The following is an 18,811-nucleotide window of genomic DNA, read 5'->3' as shown; positions in this document are numbered from 1 at the left end:
CAGTTTCCACATTCAGCCCTCCAGCTCAGGAATCTTGAGTGGCTCCCTAATGCTTATGAAGTACAAATTCCTCTAAACAACTTTGAAAATTCATAAAGCCTTTCTTTCCCTCCTTATTCAATCTCTTTACTCTCAATATGGCAATAAGCAAACTTTTCATTAGTCTAGACCAGAGAAACAGCAAAGACAGGCAGGAGTGAACAGGTGCAACTGATGTTGACAGAATGACAGCAATTTACTGTCTTTCATTCTGTAAAAAAAGAAAAAAAAAAGAAAAAAAAAGCACTTTAATGGGATTCTAGTTCATTCAAATACTGTCAGCTAATCTAGCTCCACTTCCAGACTTAAAAAAAAATCTACCACAAAGTTCAGGCACAGTACATGCTACCAACATTTAAATGTACAACTCAACTTTTATCTGCTAAATTCCTATAACCAAGAGTACTAATGTTAACAGCAAGATAATACATTCATAGAGTCTGGCACAATATGGGCAATCAAAATTTATAAAAAATGGATGAATTATGTTAATATAAAGTTTAACTCCTCTTTGAAAAATGGTTCTCTATGAATTTTTAAAGTGAATTGTACTGTTCTTGTGAGAGACCCACAGCTAAAACTAAAGGAGTAAAAACAAAACAATACAAATACAAAAGTATTTCCTGAATGTAGGCACAAGATAGTGTTTTGAAAACATGACATTTTCTAAGTGAACAAATTCAGATTCACATATAAGTACAGGTACAGTATGACAGCATTTAGAACTGCCATTTGTCTTGGACTTTTGAAAATGTCATAATCACTTCCAAAATTATAAATAAAATAAGGTCAGTCTGATTAGCCATCACTGTCTTCCCATCCTAGGCAATGAATTAGACCATAATGTTGTCAACTTTATAACGGTTATCTGTCCTGTATGTGCATCATTCTACTTCCCCATGAGCAATAATTTGTACACAAGTCATTTGGTTTCTACAGACTTCAACGAAGGCAAAGTTACTACATTTGTAGTTATATTAGTTGGAGCAATATTCCCACTGGCTTCCAAAAACTTCCCCCAGGCAATCCTGTGGTGGCAGCCAGCAGCTATAAAACCCCACAGGATCTACAACTTTGAGAGAAAAGAATTCTGTTCAGTATAGCTATAGTTTCAAAAGGATAGAGCAAAACCCCTTTGATTTGTTTCTCTCTGTTCCCTCTCCCACCCGACATGTGTCAGGATGCAAGCCCAATCATGAAGATATGAAAGAGAGCGACAAAGCAGAGTAACCAGAACCAGCCAGAGGACTGACCAAAAAAGGGAGCTGAGGGAAACGGGAAGTAGCGGGCAGATCATAGAGAGGGAGGAGCCTAGCAAAGCACCCTCACAATGTTATTTATGAACCCCAGGGATCATCCTCAAATCACTAATGCTTGGATTAACTAAACTGACATTGGAACCACAGCCCACAGAAGGCAGACTGGTAACTGCATCCTGAATCTAGCTGGCTGGTTATCTGCTAAAACAAAAAGATTGAGATTCTCCACAGAATTTAAACAAGACCCAGAATCTCATAATATAATATTCAAGGTGTCCAAGCTGCAATCCAAAAATAACAAAGTACCGTGAAAAATTTCAACTTGCAGAAGAAAAACAATCAACAGATGCCAAAGCTAAGATAACATCATGTTATCTAACAAAGGCCTTAAAGCAGCTATTTAAAATGCTCAAACAAGCAATATAAAAATTCTATATAAAAAACAGCAATAGAAAAATGCTCAATCACAAATAATCTTCCAACAAATGTTAAAATAAGAAGAGCATATATAAAAAGAACCAAACTGAAATTTTACAACAGTCCCCAAAAATTTTAACACACAGAATGAACTCAACAGCAAAATGGAGAAGACAAATGAAAGAATTAATGAAACTCAAAGATAGATGAATAAAAAGTATCCACTCTGAGTAACACAGAAAACAGACTGAAAAAAAAATGAACAAGAGTTCAGGAACCTATGAGACAATTAAGAAATGTCTAACATTTATATTATCAGAGTTTCAGAAAGAGGATAAAGGTCACAGTACTGACAAAGTATTTGAAGAAATAATGGCTGAAAACACCCAAGTTTGGTGATACAAACCTACAGATTCAAGAAGCTTGAGCAAACCCAAAATAGAATAATACCCAAAACACTGACACCATCTCAAACAATCCCCATCAAAATCTCACAAGCTCACAAAATGTCAGTAAGCTCATTCTAACATTTATATGGAAAGGCAAAGGGAAGGGAGAGACACATAGATCAACACAGCAAGAGTCCAGCAATAGATCTACACAAATATGGTCAAATGATTTTTGACAATGGTGCAGAACCAATTCAATGGAAAAAGAACAGTCTTTTTAACAAATGGTGTTAGAAGCAACTGGACATATATGCAAAAAATGAACCTCGACCTAAAACTCACACTTCACACAAATATTAATCTAAAATGTATCACAGATATAAATGTAAAATATAAAACTGTCAAACTTCTAGAAAAAAATAGGAGAAAATCTATGTGTCCTTGACTTCAGTGATGGATTCTTAGGGTATCAGAAATATACTCTATATAATAAAAAACTGATCAATTGGATTTCATCAAAATTAAAAAACTTTTGCTCTACTAAAGACATGGTTAAGGGAATGAAAGAACAAGCTATAGACTGGGAGAAAATATTTGCAAATCACATAGCTGACAAAGAACTTGTACCCAGAACATATAAAGAATACTCAAAACCTAACCACAAGAAAAAAGTCCAGCTAAAAAGTGGGCAAAAGACATAAAGAGATGCTTCATCAGATAGGATATAAGAATAGTAAATAAGCACAAGAAAAGATGCTCAACATCATTAGCCATTAGCTAATATGCCATAAGCTATACTTTCTTGTTTTTTCGGATACTTCATAATATTTTGTTGTATTGGGGTCATTGATATGTTATGGAGACTCATTTTGTTATCATACTCTGAAGAGTGCTAAGCTCTGTTCTAATTTAAATTTTTGACTAATCACCTTGATTTCATGGAGGCTTGATTTTACATTATGTTAAAGCTTTTGTCCTTAGTTCTAGCACAAATCCCTAGTCCTCAGCACAGTCTTTACTAATAGATGGGCAATCTGGGGTTTTGATGGGAAGCTCAAGGTTCTTAGCAACTTGTCAAGGTTGATATCAACTATCAAGGGTCTTATTAGCCCTTCTAACGTGTCAGAATTCAAACTCAAAATTCTATCTTCTCTTGTAATAGAGAGCAGCAATCTCTGTTCAGCTTCTTCAGTCTTCCAGCTGTGGCTTTCCACCAGGGTCCTTGGAGTCTTCCCTGGGTATGTACAATTCAGGAGTTAGCCAAGGATTTAAGGAGAGATTATAAGCAGATTGGAAGGATCCGCCATCTTTGGCACCTTCATTTCTAGGCTCTGCTACTTCAACTTTCAGCTCCTCTAGCAGCTCCCAATTCTATTCTCCAACAGCTCAAGCCCAGTAAGACTGCAACTTCCTCTTGAGTTCTAACCAACCCTCACCAGTCTGGAAATGACCTGAGGAGAAAAGCCACACAAGCATACTTTTCAGCCTGCTTTCAGTGACTCCCTAGTATCATTAGACAATTGTTTATTATATTTTATTATATTTGGTACAGAGTTTATCACTGGGAGGGTTTGTACATTGCAAGCCATTCCACTATTACCAAAATCAGAAGTCTTTCATTTAATAACTCTTAAGTGTTTAGTTCAACACCTCAGAAGAAAATAATATGAAACTGGTACTTAAATATACTTGGCTCTCTTCCCTTTTGTCTAACAGATTGAAAATGGAATGTTTCATATACATTAAAACATATTTTATCCAAAATGAAATAAAATCAGTCAAAATAATCTTTAGCTAACTGATGATTCCAGGAAGCAGGAAAATTTTTGTTCAACTTTCAACAAATTTACTAAGCAAAAAGCTCAGATAAATTGATTAAGCCGTGAAAATACTCAGAGTTGGACCAACTGAACTATCATGTAACAAAGCTATTTTTATTCTGAACTGACAAAAAGTATAAAACTCTATGGCCATGAAATATAATAAATGGAGTGTTATTTAAAACTATAAGAACAGTATGACTACTTTGCATGTGTGTGTGTATGTGTATAGATTATCAATATATAAATGACATAGTAACTGAATTAAGTGCTATGACAAATCTTGACTAATCCATTATTACCTTCAAACTTAAATTTTTTTAAATTTTATTTTATAGTCAGCAAGTTTTCCATTTAACTGCTTGGATGTGAAAGACGCTATTTAAAAACAAACAGCATCTATACATGGCTGGCTAAACATTTATAATTAAACAATTACATAACCTCTAAATACAGCAGAATATGAGCCACATAATTAGGATGTCAGCTAACCAAGACAGCTAATTCAGAAAGGTGTCATTTTGTGGCACGTACTGAGCTGAGCTTTAAGTAAGTAAGACAGCTGGGTAGAGACTTATTCTTGCAGCTGCTATCAGGACAACGCATCTTGCAGTCAGGACAGCTGACTTTTTAAGAAAGAAGAAAATTATAAAAATATTATGTGAACTGTTAGTATTATCTTTTATTTGCTTTTCTTGCCACTCTTCATATTTCTTACCCTTTAAAACTGGGATTTAAGTGATTCACATTCCAGTTAATCTCTAAGTTATACTCTGTAACAACCATCTTGTATAAACTGGTTTCATAAGTAAAAACTGCTTTTAAATGATCTTGTCTAATGGCTGTCAATCCACTAGTTTTCCAGCTTGGTCTGCTCCTTGCGTGTGTATCCTCAAAAACTGTCGAAATAGCAGCAACAATGAATGATATCATAGGGAAAAACTCATTGCCACAGCAAACCAAGCACTGTTGAGTCAACTTCTTTTTTTTTTTTCTGTCGTTTGTTTTACACTTATTAGATACACTAAAATACCTGTTTTATTTGTTATACAAACGTGTACACCCATATAGGGCTGAAATTAACATAAGATTATAGAAAATGTCTATGTTCAGAATCCATCGATGCTTTGGGACTCAGCTATTTTCTGGTATGGAAAACAGACTTAACATCTCCATCTCCAGCGGATGCATGCTGCCTCCTGTGATTATCAAGGAATGCAATGGTTCTCCCAAGTCCACAGTACACATTTGCTGTAAAGTGCCTGCTGCAATTTTCTGGTCCTCAGCTCCAACTCTGGCTAAGCCAACACAGAGTGTCTCCTCAGTAACTGCTATTTAAAAAAAAAACAAAAACAAACAAAAACAAGATACTGCCATTCAATTCAACAAATGGATCATTCTGTCAATCATACACTCAGACTTACATTAGTACCACAAGTACATTTAAAGAAGCCCCAAATACCTTAAATATCCTTAGCTACTCATGAACCAATTATCCATTGATTCATCTAAGGTTTTTTATAATCATTTGTGCTACCTGACATATAAAAAAGTACTTCCCAATTTTACCCTTTCAGAATTCCAAGGGCTTATAACGAGTTTAAGTTTTAAGGACTTGATAAGCTATATCCATACTCATTACAATTGCATGGCATTTGTCTTTAGATTCTGAGTAAACAATGTTTATTACATATGTATATTTTTAATAACTTGCTTGAGATATGTTCCTATCATAAACACACAGATTTGAGTTGCTACTTGGCCACATTAGACAAACTTAAGTCTTCTCATTTTTTAAAATGTATACTATCTTAGATAGTGGTTGTGAGAGCTAAGATAATGGATATGAGAGTATTTAGTAAACTATAGAGCCCTTAACAAATAATGGGCATTTGGCATTACTTATATGTTTAAGCTCAAAATAGCCAACCTTAGTGAACTTCAGTATTATTCAGTCTGGTACCACAGCTAAAGGACAGACCCTTTTAATGGTTTTGTTTAGTGGGAAAAGTCCTGACTGAACAATGATCAACGGGGGCAAATGATTCAGTCAAGAACAAGCAGGAATAAAAGGAACTCTGTACAAAGTTATGGATATAGAACACCCTTGTTTCACAACTATAACAGGGCCTACTAATGAGAATAAAATAAGCAATGGCCACTCAAGAATCTCTTATGTATCTTCCCATTAGGGTACAAGTGCCCAAAGGCAGTCAGCGCCTTATGACAGAATATAATGACAGGTTCATTTAAGAACTTTTTTTTTCCTGTTGCTCCCCTAGAATATGACATTTAAGAACTTCTTAATAAAGATTTACTAACAATAAACATTTTAGTATATTCCACAAAATGTCACATATTAAGAATATAAAAATAAATTCTCTTATCTTTAAGCTGAAGAAAACTATTCCTAGTCTCAGTGTTGAGAATGATAAAAAGTAGAATAAATAGATTTTGCAGGATAGATCTCACCACTGATTAGGGCTAAAATGAAAGTTCTATATTTTATCAAATATATATTACCATATTCACATCAAATTTGATTTATATTTGTGAAAAAATCTTCACTTTCTGGAATGGTGTTAATTTCACTATATAGAACTCCATTATTTTTTTTTTTTAGTACAACTTGAAGCCTGTGGGATTTAAATTAAAGTTAGAAAAAAATGACAGGAAACAGTACAATGCAAAAGCACTACCTCTTGCTTCAGTGGTGGTGTATTTATGTCTGTGTCATATAGTAATTCATATATACATCTATATGAGGCAATAGAGGAATAATATGAGAGCCCCTATAGGGTTGTAAGTACCTGGTTCTTCTCCTCGTTTTCTCTGATTTTGAACAATCTCCAGAAGCTGCTGGGCTGCTTGGTTTACACTCATATACCGAGGAGGTTCATAGATCTTCCTTCCTCTGTAAGTATAAAACTAGATGCCACTGTTCTTATCCATGAAATTACATGACACATTATTAATGCAATTACTCCCCCAGATATACTCAAGTACCAGAGCCTACATTCTGCTTGAAGTTTTTACATGATAACCACTTTAAGTATATATACTATAAAGCATGCACACAGTGATTGTTTAAGTTTCATAAGCTTTTTTCATTGTTTTACTCCATCTGTCCTCTGATCTCACTGAAATGATGGCAAGTTTAAAAGTGCAACAATTTAAACACAGATGTCTAAATCAAAGTTATCTTTATTCAAAGTGATGCCTTATGCAAAAATAATTCAAAATAAGTAGCAACTTGGTCTATACTCCAACTTAATGAGGTTTTATAGTACTCCTTTTATTACCTCTAAGAAAAGTAAACTAAATCATCCTGGATTCTTGAAAATCTTGGATGGTTACTTCTGTATGCCTCAAAAGCCTACCGGGTTTGCCCAATGATCATAATAATAAAAATATAGCTTTTGCAGCTTATAAAACAGTTCATATAGATTATTTTACTGGCTTTCAAAACAACTCTTTAAGTCAGGGCTACACAGTAGAAATATAATGCAAGCTACAACATAACCTTAAGTTTTCTAGTAGTTACATTAACAAAATATTTCAAAAAAGGCAAAAATTTAAATATTATATTTTATTTAATCCAATATATCTAAGCTGTTGTAATTTAGCATTTATTCATATAAAAATTATTAAAGAGATTGTTGTATACTAAGTCTTTCAAATCTGGTTTGTACTTATAGCACATCTTTTTTTTTTTTTTTTTTCTGAGACAGAGTCTCACTCTGTTGCCTGGGCTAGAGTGCCGTGGCATCAGCCTAGCTCACAGCAACCTCAAACTCCTGGGCTCAAGCAATCCTCCTGCCTCAGCCTCCCAAGTAGCTGGGACTACAGGCATGCGCCACATGCCCGGCTAATTTTTTTCTATATATATTTTTAGATGTCCATATAATTTCTTTTCTATTTTTTAGAGACGGGGTCTCGCTCTTGCTCAGGCTGGTCTCAAACTCCTGAGCTCAAACGATCTGCCCACCTCGGCCTCCCAGAGTGCTAGGATTGCAAGCGTCAGCCACCACGCCTGGCCTGTAGCACGTCTTAATTTGGATAGTAAATTTTCACTGGAAATATTTGATCTGCATTTAAATTTCATAAAATTTACGGTTCTAAAAGTATACTTATATACTGAAGTTGTTCCAAACATATTTAAAAGTGTTCCAATAATTGAGTATCAGTTCTAAAATAACTAAAATTAAATGAAAAATTCAGTTCCTCAGTCACATTAGCCATGTTACAGGTGCTCATTGGTCACATGTGGATAGTGGGTACTATACTAGACACTGCCTCTCTCAGCAAAAAAGGATTAGTACTACATTATACATATGAAGAAAATAAGGCTCAGAGATGGAAGTGACTTGCCTAAGAGCACACGGCAGACTTGGGTCTCAAACTCGTGACTTCTGAATCCCAATGCATTAATTCATCCCACACAAATACTTACTGAGTGTCTGTTAGATGCCAGCCACTGTTCTCAGTATTGAAATCTATGAAATCTATTTCCACTCTAGAACACTGCTTATCATTTCATAAAAATAAAAGTATTAGAGTTTAAACTATTAATGAAAGCTGATTTTCAACAATCTTTAGAACTCATGTCACTTAAGTAGAATTTATTGAATTGTTCAAGTAATTAAAATAGATGTAAGCATTCTCAGAATAAGAACTTACTTGATTAGATTTTCCAGAGACTGCTCCTTTACTTTTATGTCTATAGGAAGTAAAAAACAGTTCTTTTAAGTACTTTATCCAAAACCCTATGTGTAAACATCAGTTAGGAGTCGCTTAAATTTTGGGAAACATTCTTCCCAAGTCTCCAAAATGCTCATCTGACAGTTTGTGACAGTCTTTCCTCACACTAATATCTAGTCACTTTCTTATAGAGAAGAATGGAAGCTTGTGCTTGTGTATAAAGGCCACAAGTTAGAGAACAAACATGAGCTTGGCCCTGAGACCATCCTGCTGGGATCTAATTTCCTGTTGGAAAAGAAGACAAAGGAAAGAATTAGATAAATATTGGCATATACACCACCTAACAGCTAATCAAAATCTTTGTTTTCATTTTTATTAGCTGGTAACTGCATAGACCTAACTGAAAAACCTTGTTATAATATATTCACTATTACTACCTATTTTTCAGGCACCAGACGTAAGCTTCAGTGGATATAACACAAATAGAAAAAATCTTCTTATCAAATTCTGAAAAGAGATTTTTTTGCTATTATGAATAAATACTTGAATATCAAGTATTCATACTTTTAGCCGGGCTTTAGAGCACCGACTGTGTGTCAGCCACTGCAGAGGTAATGGGATACCAGGGGACCTGACCAGACATAACATCTGCTCTCAGGAAGCTTGACAGTCCAAGCATCACAAATATTTGATTCTTTACACTTTTTAATCACTACTGCTCAGCTGAACTATTTGGTAAAAAGTAAAAAAGCAGAATCACTCTACATCCTCACAGGAACTCAGTACACAACAGCAAGAGCAACAGCTGCTTCCTGTTTTACATGCTGGAAACAAATGGTTCAGCCAAAGTTTGTTTTTGCAAAAATAAATACAGTGTAACTGAGGAGTCCTTGATAGACTTTAGCAGCTTTCCTAAGTGATTATAAGAGTTTTTCTTATAAAGGATACTAAAGAGTTTACTTGGAAATTATACCAGAGATTAATCTTATAGGTGTATCTTTAAATGTTCTTGGATCCAGCATTGACAGTATTTTTCAGGTTAGAGATATCATTACCTATTTCACTTTTCTATTTGTCTGGCACACAAGGGGAAAAAAATGAATATATGTTATTGAAAATGTGGCCTCCAATACAATTAATGGTGTAAGTCAACTTTTAGATTTCCTTTAAATCATGTAAGTTTTTTTAAGTTTAACACATTTACTAATTCATTTACCTTGAGTTTCTGAAATGTTGTGATAGTAAGATTTTTTCATATTTTCAATTTTTTTTTACTTTTTTAATGACATGCTCTAAAGAATCTGATTTTAAAAGTGAAGAAGGTTGAGAATTTTTTACAAGTTTTAAATCAAGCATAAGACTGCATTAGTGAATTAGTCTAAAGCCAGACCAGTCTTACTACTTTTCCCTTGTCTTCACACAGCCCATAATGTTTCCTCTCTATTTCTACTTGCTAGAATGTAAACTAATACACCTATTCATCTTAGTACCAGGACCTAGCGTAATGTGAAGTACCCAGAAGATACTTCACAAATGTCTACTGAATAAATTTACTCACATGACTATCTACCACCCATCTATGAGCACATCTTAAACTATCCACCCTGTAGGCAACATAACTCCCAATTCCTTCAGAAAGTTGTTGTTGACTTCATCTCAAATAAATGCTTTTTTTCCTAGAACAATCTATACAATTAATTTTATTAACCTCTCATTACATCACATATATTGGTCTTGCCTCTCTAAGTAAATTTTAAATTCTCTGTGGTTTCCTACCCTGATTTATTCTCATTAATCCCTACAGGGCTTGGCCCATAACAGGCATTTAGTAAATACCTACTAACTTAAATAATGAGAATGCCAGATGATTAAATGATGAGAACTAAGGTTTGAGGATTTGGAATCATGACATCCTATACTTCATATCCTGTTCCTGCTTTTGTTAATGGAACAAGGAAGATATATTGTTTAACCTTGTTTGTCTTTTTCCAGGAAAGTCAAGAAAAGAGGCACCTCTTAGAGAACTCCATAGCCAAAGTTCTGATTTGTCCTTCCTGCCTCTCCATACAAAAGAACTTAATTGTTCTTTAAACTTTCATGTGCATAACAAATTAGTTCCAAACTAGATTTCAAAATTCTGAGGGCAGGACCTGAGTCTCAGACTTCCATAGTATTCCAAAAGAGCCACAGTGGGCATAGACTAATTACTCAATACATACCTGTAAACTGATTTTCTACCTGCTTTTCCAAAGTTTTCCTAAAGATAAATGCTGCTTGCTTGCTCTCCTTCCCCCATTTTTAATGGATATATGGGGAGGTTTTCAGGTAGCTTGCCTCTCAGACTCTTTGCTCCCTGTTATATTTTAAAAAACTCTCTGTCCTCTTGTAAAACACACGCATGCACTTTTGGGGGGTTGGGTGGCGGGTAGGATGGAGTCTCACACTGTCACCGTGGCTAGAGTGCAGTGGCATCTTCATAGCTCACTACAACCTCAAACTCCTGGGCTCAAGCAATCCTCCTGCCTCAGCTTTCCCAGTAGCTGGGACTACAGGCATAGGCTACCATGCCCTGCTAATTTTTTCTATTTTTAGTAGAGACAGGGTCTCACTCTTGCTCAGGCTGGTCTCGAACTTCTGACCTCAAGTGATCCTCCTGCCTCGGTCTCCCAGAGTGCTAGGATTACAGGCATGAGCCACCATGTCGGCCTGTACATACACTTTTGTATCCAAGCTCCAATCCCCGTTTTTCATCCCTTCCAGTAGAAGTTACATATACTTCTCCTCCTTCCTTTAACAACAGTCCTTTTAATTGCTATGCTTCCCTCATCATTCTACTTTGACCTTCTACCAATTGCTGGCCTTAATTGGATCCAAGTTTGGGATAACAAGATGGATATATCTGATGGCATAGTCCATACCGATTCACAAGTGCCTTATAGTGATGTTCTTGTTAGTAAGGACTACAAAAAAGTAAAGATCAGCCTCTTTTCACATAAAAAATCCAAGGACAAAATTATGAAGCTATTAATTATTAAGAAAGCACTAAATCACACTAGCAATATACTAAAATAAGAAAACCCCATCATATCAGCTAATTGTGAAATATAGGCATAAGCCAAAAGTAAATGTGTTTGAGAAGCATTTATGGCCTGATCTAGACCTAAAAGTAAGTAGATGTCAACGTGAACAGAATAAAAAAAAAATGTACTGTGGCTGAAATTGAATGAACTAGAAAGAGTTAAAAATTTTTTGTGCCAATGGGTAATAAGACCAAGTCTGAGAAAATAAACTAAGCAAAACTTCAACCGACTGACTTCCATAAATATTTATTGAACAGCTACAGTGTGCCAGACTTCTGGACATTAAGAAAAGAGCAATGAGCAAGACAAAGGCCTTGCTCTTATGAAGCAGGGAAGAAGTCTACCAAGTTAGTAAGATAATTCAGATGGGTGGTAAGACAAAGAAAAAAATAATATATGGTAATGGAAAAGAGTCACTGAGGGGATTCAAGATGTAGCACATGACATTAGGATAAAATTTTACTCTACACCAGAAGTCTGCAAACCTGTCAAAGGCCAGATAGTAAATATTTTAGGTTCTGAAGGCCATAAGGTCTCTGTCACTCATCTCTGCTGCTGTAGCACAAAAGTAGCCACAGACAATACACATAAGTGAATGTGTGTGGCCATGTTCCAATAAACCTTATTTACAAAACAAGCAGCAGGCTAGATGTGATCCATGGGCACTAGCTTGCTACCTGCTGCTCTAGATATTAATTTCCAAATTCTACCCCATAAGAAAGCTACCATTAGTAAAACTGAGTTATCTTTTCTGTTAAGACATACTGACTGGGTTTCATACTGACTGGGTTGCTTAAAATTATATATTATTAAATAATAATTTAATGGAGAACTGGCTATATTATGCAAATAATGTAAACATTTTTGGCAAAGAGAAATCTTTTCTAATGTTCTGAATATCTGTACTTACTATAAGAGGCCCATATCATGGGTTCATTCTCTGCCCTGATCCTGTGCTATGTGGTAGACATTCTGCTGGGTGATTTCACACACAGTATCACTAAGACAGTACAATTCAAAGTATGATCCGAGGAACAGTGCTAGTATGTGAACTTTCTGTTACCAGTAAATGATGAAGTAATACAGGAGTGAGAATAAATACAAACATTTATAGTAATTTGACACTGACACGAAAGGTTAAAAATTAAAAAACTAACATATTGAAAAAAAAAAACACCCAACCCTAGTCCTTTACCACAAACAGATTGAGAAGTACTGCTCTAAACAACTCCATGAGGCAGGAGGGATTATTCCTATTTGAAGAATATGAAGGCAAAGGTTAAGGAATGTTCACAATATTCTCTAGCTAGTAAGTAGTAGCGCTGGGATTTTGCCTCCTGACTCCACATATAAGTATCATTTCAAAGTTATCAAAGATGTCAGTTAGCTGTGTTCTGTTCATCAATCACAGATTAAAGCTTTGCTACCAACATTGTTTTCTACAACATATACTAGTAGAATAGAGCTGACTAGCGAATGTGAATCAGTGCAATTGCAGTGCATCAGCTGGAAAGCAAACCCCATGCCCTTCTGAAGCTCAGTATCATTATCTTGGTATTCAAAGACAGTGCTCTCAGCTCTTTCTACACTAAATAGAAAACAGAATTTGGATGGGATAGTACAGTGAAAAGAGTGGTGAACGACAGGTTATCTGATTCTACCAGTTCTGTCACCAATTAGCTGGATGACATTGGGAAAATGATTCAATATCCTGGGCCTCAACTTCACCTGTAAAAAAGACCTCAATAAGATGATCTCCAGAGTCTCTTTCAGGTCTATCATTCCATGATTCTGATAGCATCAATACTGCAGTATTCAAAGAATATCCCTAGGAAGAAGCAGGGTGGTGCTTGGTAAGAATAAATATTCAATGCAAGTCTGTTGAATCACAGTAAAGTGACAAGAAGAGGGCCTTCATGGACACATGGGTAAGATATGGGAGATTGAAGAGGATATATTAGGGCATAAGGAGGAGCAGCATGAATTATGGCATGTATGCAGGAACAGCCATGTAGTACTTGAGGCAGAAGATGTATGTCTCCCTGAGAATATGGCAAAGATTGTGGCAAGCATAGAATGGCTAGACAGTGTCCTTTCCTACCTCTAGCTAGTTACAATAGAACAGTTTTCACCTTAACACAAAATCAAAATGAGAACAATATGATGATTCTACATTATGACTTTAAGAAAACTCTAAAACCCTTACCTAGTAAGCATAATGTGTGCATGTCATTTTGTCTGTTCTTCTTCACTTTGTCAAAGAAGCTTTCTGGTCTCCAAGTGTCTGTCCAAAAAACAATAGAAACTGTCTCTCCAAACTTATACAACTAGGAAAAAAAAAAAAACCATTAATTAATGATGGGACAATTCACTAACTACGATCTCATAGGAAAGCAGTGAATTTAATCCTTTGCAACCAAAAACAAAAAGTGAGAACAAGATTTGATATGAACTGGGGATCAAATCTGACACAAAAAAAGTGACAAAAGTTATCTTTAGTTCACAGTAGGTGGTGTCTTTCTGATGTCCCTTTCAGTAGTAAGCTTCTAGTATTTCTGCATTCTGTATAGGAACATATGTAACAAATTCATAATTTAGCTATATAGTTGCTAAAAATACCAAAATACCAAGAACCCAGAAGTAAGCAAAAAAGAAAAGAAAAAGGAAAAGAATAAGACTTCTGAGCAGTCAGAGTAGGTTCACAAGGTTAATATTATTCTCATTTTACAGATGAAACCACCAAAGGCTTAGAAAGATCAACTAAAGTTATATTAATCCAACTAATTAATAAAAAAAATACTGAAACCTAGGTCTGAGAGAATGCTCCTTTCCATCACACCACCTCAATAAAATGCAAGAAGTGTATACTTACTCCAGCCATTGCTCCACACATATACTCTCTTAATTTAGCAAGATTCTATTTGTTCCCTCACTGGAGTTCAATGAGGGCTTTTTCCCAACCCTCTTCCTTTCTCCCCTGCCTACTCCACTTCACCACCACTACAACCAAGAAGCTTACTTCTCTGATCCAGGCTGACTTAAGTAAGTCTAACTCCAAAATCTTCTGCTGAGCAAATCTAGTTTTGAATTTGGCTTTGCAACTTGTTAGTTGTGTGACATTACTCTAAGTCTTTCTCTCTAAAACAGGAATAGTAATAAAATACTGTCCCCTTCCTACCCCTAGGGTTGTGAGGATCAAATAGCATATAAAAAGTTATTCAGACTGTTAAGTAATATGCTAATATTAGCTCTTCCGTAGGCACTGTGCAAAGGGTATTTATTTTCAAAGACTTAACATAAAACATCATTAAAAAGTTGTTATGTAAAGATTTAATTTTTCAATTTAAACAGTGCTTGAAAGAATTTATAATAGAGTTGAAAAGCACTAGACTCTGAAAACCACATCTAGTCCTCTGCCACAAATTAACTGTGTGCCTAAAATAGCTGTGTGACTTCAGGAAGTCACCTAACTTTTGTAAACCTTGGGTTCTCCATTTGAAAATGAAGAAACTGGAGCCAGGATTCATCATCCTCTGCTTCCAGTAGCCTAAGGCTTCTCAAACCAGTTTCAGAGGCTGCTGCAAGAGGTGAGGGGAAGGCAGACAGGAAGGAAACAGAGAAGGTGGGGCATTCAGGGTCCTTCACCTCTACTTCCTTAAAAAAGCTCAACATTTCTTTGCTTGTATATACTGAGGTCCTATAAACTATAACTGATACTCATAACGGTGACCTTGAGTTCTAAAGGGAAGGTTAATCATGTTCCTCATAAGCCACAGCCTCCAACTTACTAACCAATGGGCTTTATTCCCAGAGTTCATTTGAAAGCTGTCTAAAAACATATTCTCTCCTAGAAGCCATGCTATTCAGTAGCAATCAAATTCACAGGTCAGTGTACAAAGACCCATGTAACTCCAAGTATTCAGCATCACATGTAACAAGTTTTCTCTGTGAAAAATGTATTTCAAACTCCAATGTGGGATTCCTGGAATACATTCACTCTGTGCAAAGCTATTAGGAATGGCCCTGGCCCTGCTGAGGGGTTGTCATTAATATTATTTAATATAATTGTTCTATGAGAGGCAAATTTACCCAATAAATATTTATTATAGATCATCTACTATGTGCCAGGTATTATGTTAGACACAGGTTTAAAGTGATAAGCAAAACACAGCTCTGGCCCTCACAGATTGTATAGTCTCACTCATACTTCATATAGCAGGCAAAGGCTCTGAAGTCATGGCATTGGTTCTTACTATTTGGGTGACCATGCACAAGTCAAGTAAACTTCCTGATCCTCGGCAGGAACCCTTCTGCAAAATGGGTATAATAACTATAAACATAAAATGTGGTTTTTAAGAATGAAATGCTACGAAGTATGCAGAGTGCCTAGTGGTCCCTTACACACAGTAAAGATTCAGTAAATGTTAGAAATTTGATGATCTAATAATGATAATGTTTATAACAATGACATGAAGATGTTCTAAAATGCTGTGTCCTGCTATAATCCAACTGCTTTTTGTTATTGCAATGAACTCAAAAATATTACTGAATTTTTGAAACTACACTTATGATTTAATTCTGATAAGTTCAACTATTTATATTCTGAAAAGGATTATTCACATCCCTGATCAAATTTTGAAATATTAGTAATATTCAATGAAAAAACTTCAAGGGAAAACAAAGCTAAAGAAAATTATATATATAATTACATACAAATACTTTAAATAGGTCTTAACTATTTTAAGAGTCACAGAAATAGTCAATGGAAGTAAATAGCTAAGTTCTTCATTCAAAAAGAAAGTGATAGACCATTTAAAAGAGAATTGAGATGCTCATCACATATAAACACTAACTGCAGAATTCTGTGTAAAAAGTGCCTTTGAATTGTCTAATTTGGGTGGTTATGGAAAACCTCATGCAAGTACTACTTTATAGGACCTTGATTTATAAACTGTAACCACTCCTGTGGCTGTGGTACAAACTTCTTCAATGAATCCTGGAACATTAAGCAAACAGTTTCACTATTTAGTTGTTAGTACTTCAAAGAACACAAGAATCAGTGCTTTGTGTTTCACCAGGACTTACCAGTAAACTATAAAAAGAAACTGGAACTGGAACAAAATCATACAATGATGAGAACTGAAGTTGCAGAAGCCTATGTGTTGAGTTGTCCTATAATGTAAGCCTTTTATGCTGGGATCATTTTTCCCTAAATCATGACTGCTACAAATCACATTTAAAGACTACAAAAATAGCAGTTTTCTAAGAAACAGTAGGCAAATACAGGCCTTTTTAATTTTAACCTGGAGTAACATATACAGAAAGCAGTTTACTAAACTTGATAAACTTAATACATTGAAGACAAATTAAAAAAAAAACAAACCTCAAGTCAAAACCATCTGTTCATTATGTATAAGGCACTATCTAGTTAGAGTGAAAGATGCACAAGAAAGGCAAATAGTATTAGGTAGTAATAATCTCATACCAGATATGAGAGATAGACTCTAGTATTTTTAAGAGTTCAACATTTCTCCCACTTAGCAAGCAACTGACAGCACTTCTGAAGAGGTAAGATATAGATCAGACCTTAAAAGATAGATAAGATTGAGACTGGGAAGTTGAACACAGTAGAAAAATGAGATAGTATGAACAAAGTAACAGAGATGGGAAGTCTTGAGCAATGTTTAAAATGGCATTAAACAATTATCTAGAAATAGCCAACTATACCTGATTTGCCTCTAACATGTGTCTCTAATTCCTAGCATCTTGCCAATCTTGCCAAGTGCCAATTCCTGTCAATTACAGCTGTATAATTTATGTAGAAACTGACTATTTCTTTTCCTATCACCTTAGTTTGAGCCCTCAACATCACTTGCCTGAATGACCTTAACAGTCTCCTAATTCATCCTAACACTACCAATATTTCCTTCCTTTCAGAAGCATAGATGCTTTATAAAAATCCACTTCATGTTTTAATGTCTTTGTTATTTTATACTACAAATAAAAATATTTGTTTAAAAATCTGTTAAATTAAGAAATGTTTTATATAGACAGGGAAAAATTGGAAAATTAAACTTAAAAACTCTATTAAGCCCCACAAATATCATGTATACGTATATTCTAAATCAAATCAGTTAAATCTGTGAGGTGAAAAAAAGCTGAGCCAGCAGAATTGTCAAAAAAAATATACCACAAAACCACATAATCAAGAGTGACTGGCCGGGCGCAGTGGCTCATGCCTGTAATCCTAGCACTCTGGGAGGCCGAGGCAGGTGAATCGCTTGAGGTCAGGAGTTCGAGCCCAGCCTGAGCAAGAGCGAGACCCCATCTCTACTAAAAATAGAAAGAAATGATCTGGCCAACTAAAATTATATGTAGAAAAAAAAAAAATTAGCCGGGTATGGTGGCGCATGCCTGTCATCCCAGCTACTCGGGAGGCTGAGGCAGTAGGATCGCTTAAGCCCAGGAGTTTGAGGTTGCTGTGAGCTAGGCTGACGCCACGGCACTCATTCTAGCCTGGGCAACAAAGCGAGACTCTGTCTCAAAAAAAAAAAAAAAGAGTGACTAATTCTCTCTCCTATAGAGAATACTGGTATTGAGGTTGGGTTTTTTGTTGTTGTTGTTTTTATTCCCACATGCGTTTTGCTTAACATTAACATAGCACTGATTTTTGCTGACACTAAGAAAGATTACGCACATGGCCACACCCTAGGTAAACAGGTAAAGCTGAATGGCTATGTAGACAGAAGAGCTATAAGATTTATATCCTTACACATAAATGACAGAATCCATTTGTGAATTAAATTAAAAAATTACAATTTAAAGCATATAATTTCAAAGATAAGGTCCAACTCTGGGGTGGGGATTGGGGGAGAAAATAAACAAATAAGAAATCCAACTCAGCAAATATTTGCTGCATACTGATTATGTGCACAGCACTGCAATACAGTGCAATGGAAGAGGTGCAGATGAGTAAATCAAGGAGTTCATATGGTGAAAACATAAACACATACACATAACTGAACATTCTGGAAAGGATGCAGATTTATCAGAGTTGTTTGTTTAGAAGAATGGCATAATCAGATCTAAAATTTAAAAAGAAAACT

The 18,811-nt window shown here is 35.4% G+C and overlaps 1 protein-coding gene across 1 annotated transcript in view; it reads right to left on the bottom strand.

The window, feature by feature from the left end:
- Positions 1-3,563: 3,563 nt before the first annotated feature.
- The window catches only part of DPH5 (diphthamide biosynthesis 5), a 38,207-nt gene continuing 22,959 nt past the window's right edge, over positions 3,564-18,811 (bottom strand). Inside the window, exons 5-8 of the mRNA XM_045547432.1 lie at positions 13,912-14,032; positions 8,605-8,644; positions 6,735-6,838; positions 3,564-5,255 (exon numbers count right to left, since the gene is read on the bottom strand). Coding sequence (XP_045403388.1) covers positions 5,059-5,255; positions 6,735-6,838; positions 8,605-8,644; positions 13,912-14,032 — 462 coding nt within the window. The 3' untranslated portion in view covers positions 3,564-5,058. The remainder of the gene's footprint in view (positions 5,256-6,734; positions 6,839-8,604; positions 8,645-13,911; positions 14,033-18,811) is intronic.

This window comes from Lemur catta, chromosome 3 (genome assembly GCF_020740605.2).
Source record: "Lemur catta isolate mLemCat1 chromosome 3, mLemCat1.pri, whole genome shotgun sequence".
NCBI classification, from domain to species: domain Eukaryota; kingdom Metazoa; phylum Chordata; class Mammalia; order Primates; family Lemuridae; genus Lemur; species Lemur catta.
Note: the sequence above shows the minus strand (reverse complement) of the source record. Positions and strands in the feature narration are given on the sequence as shown.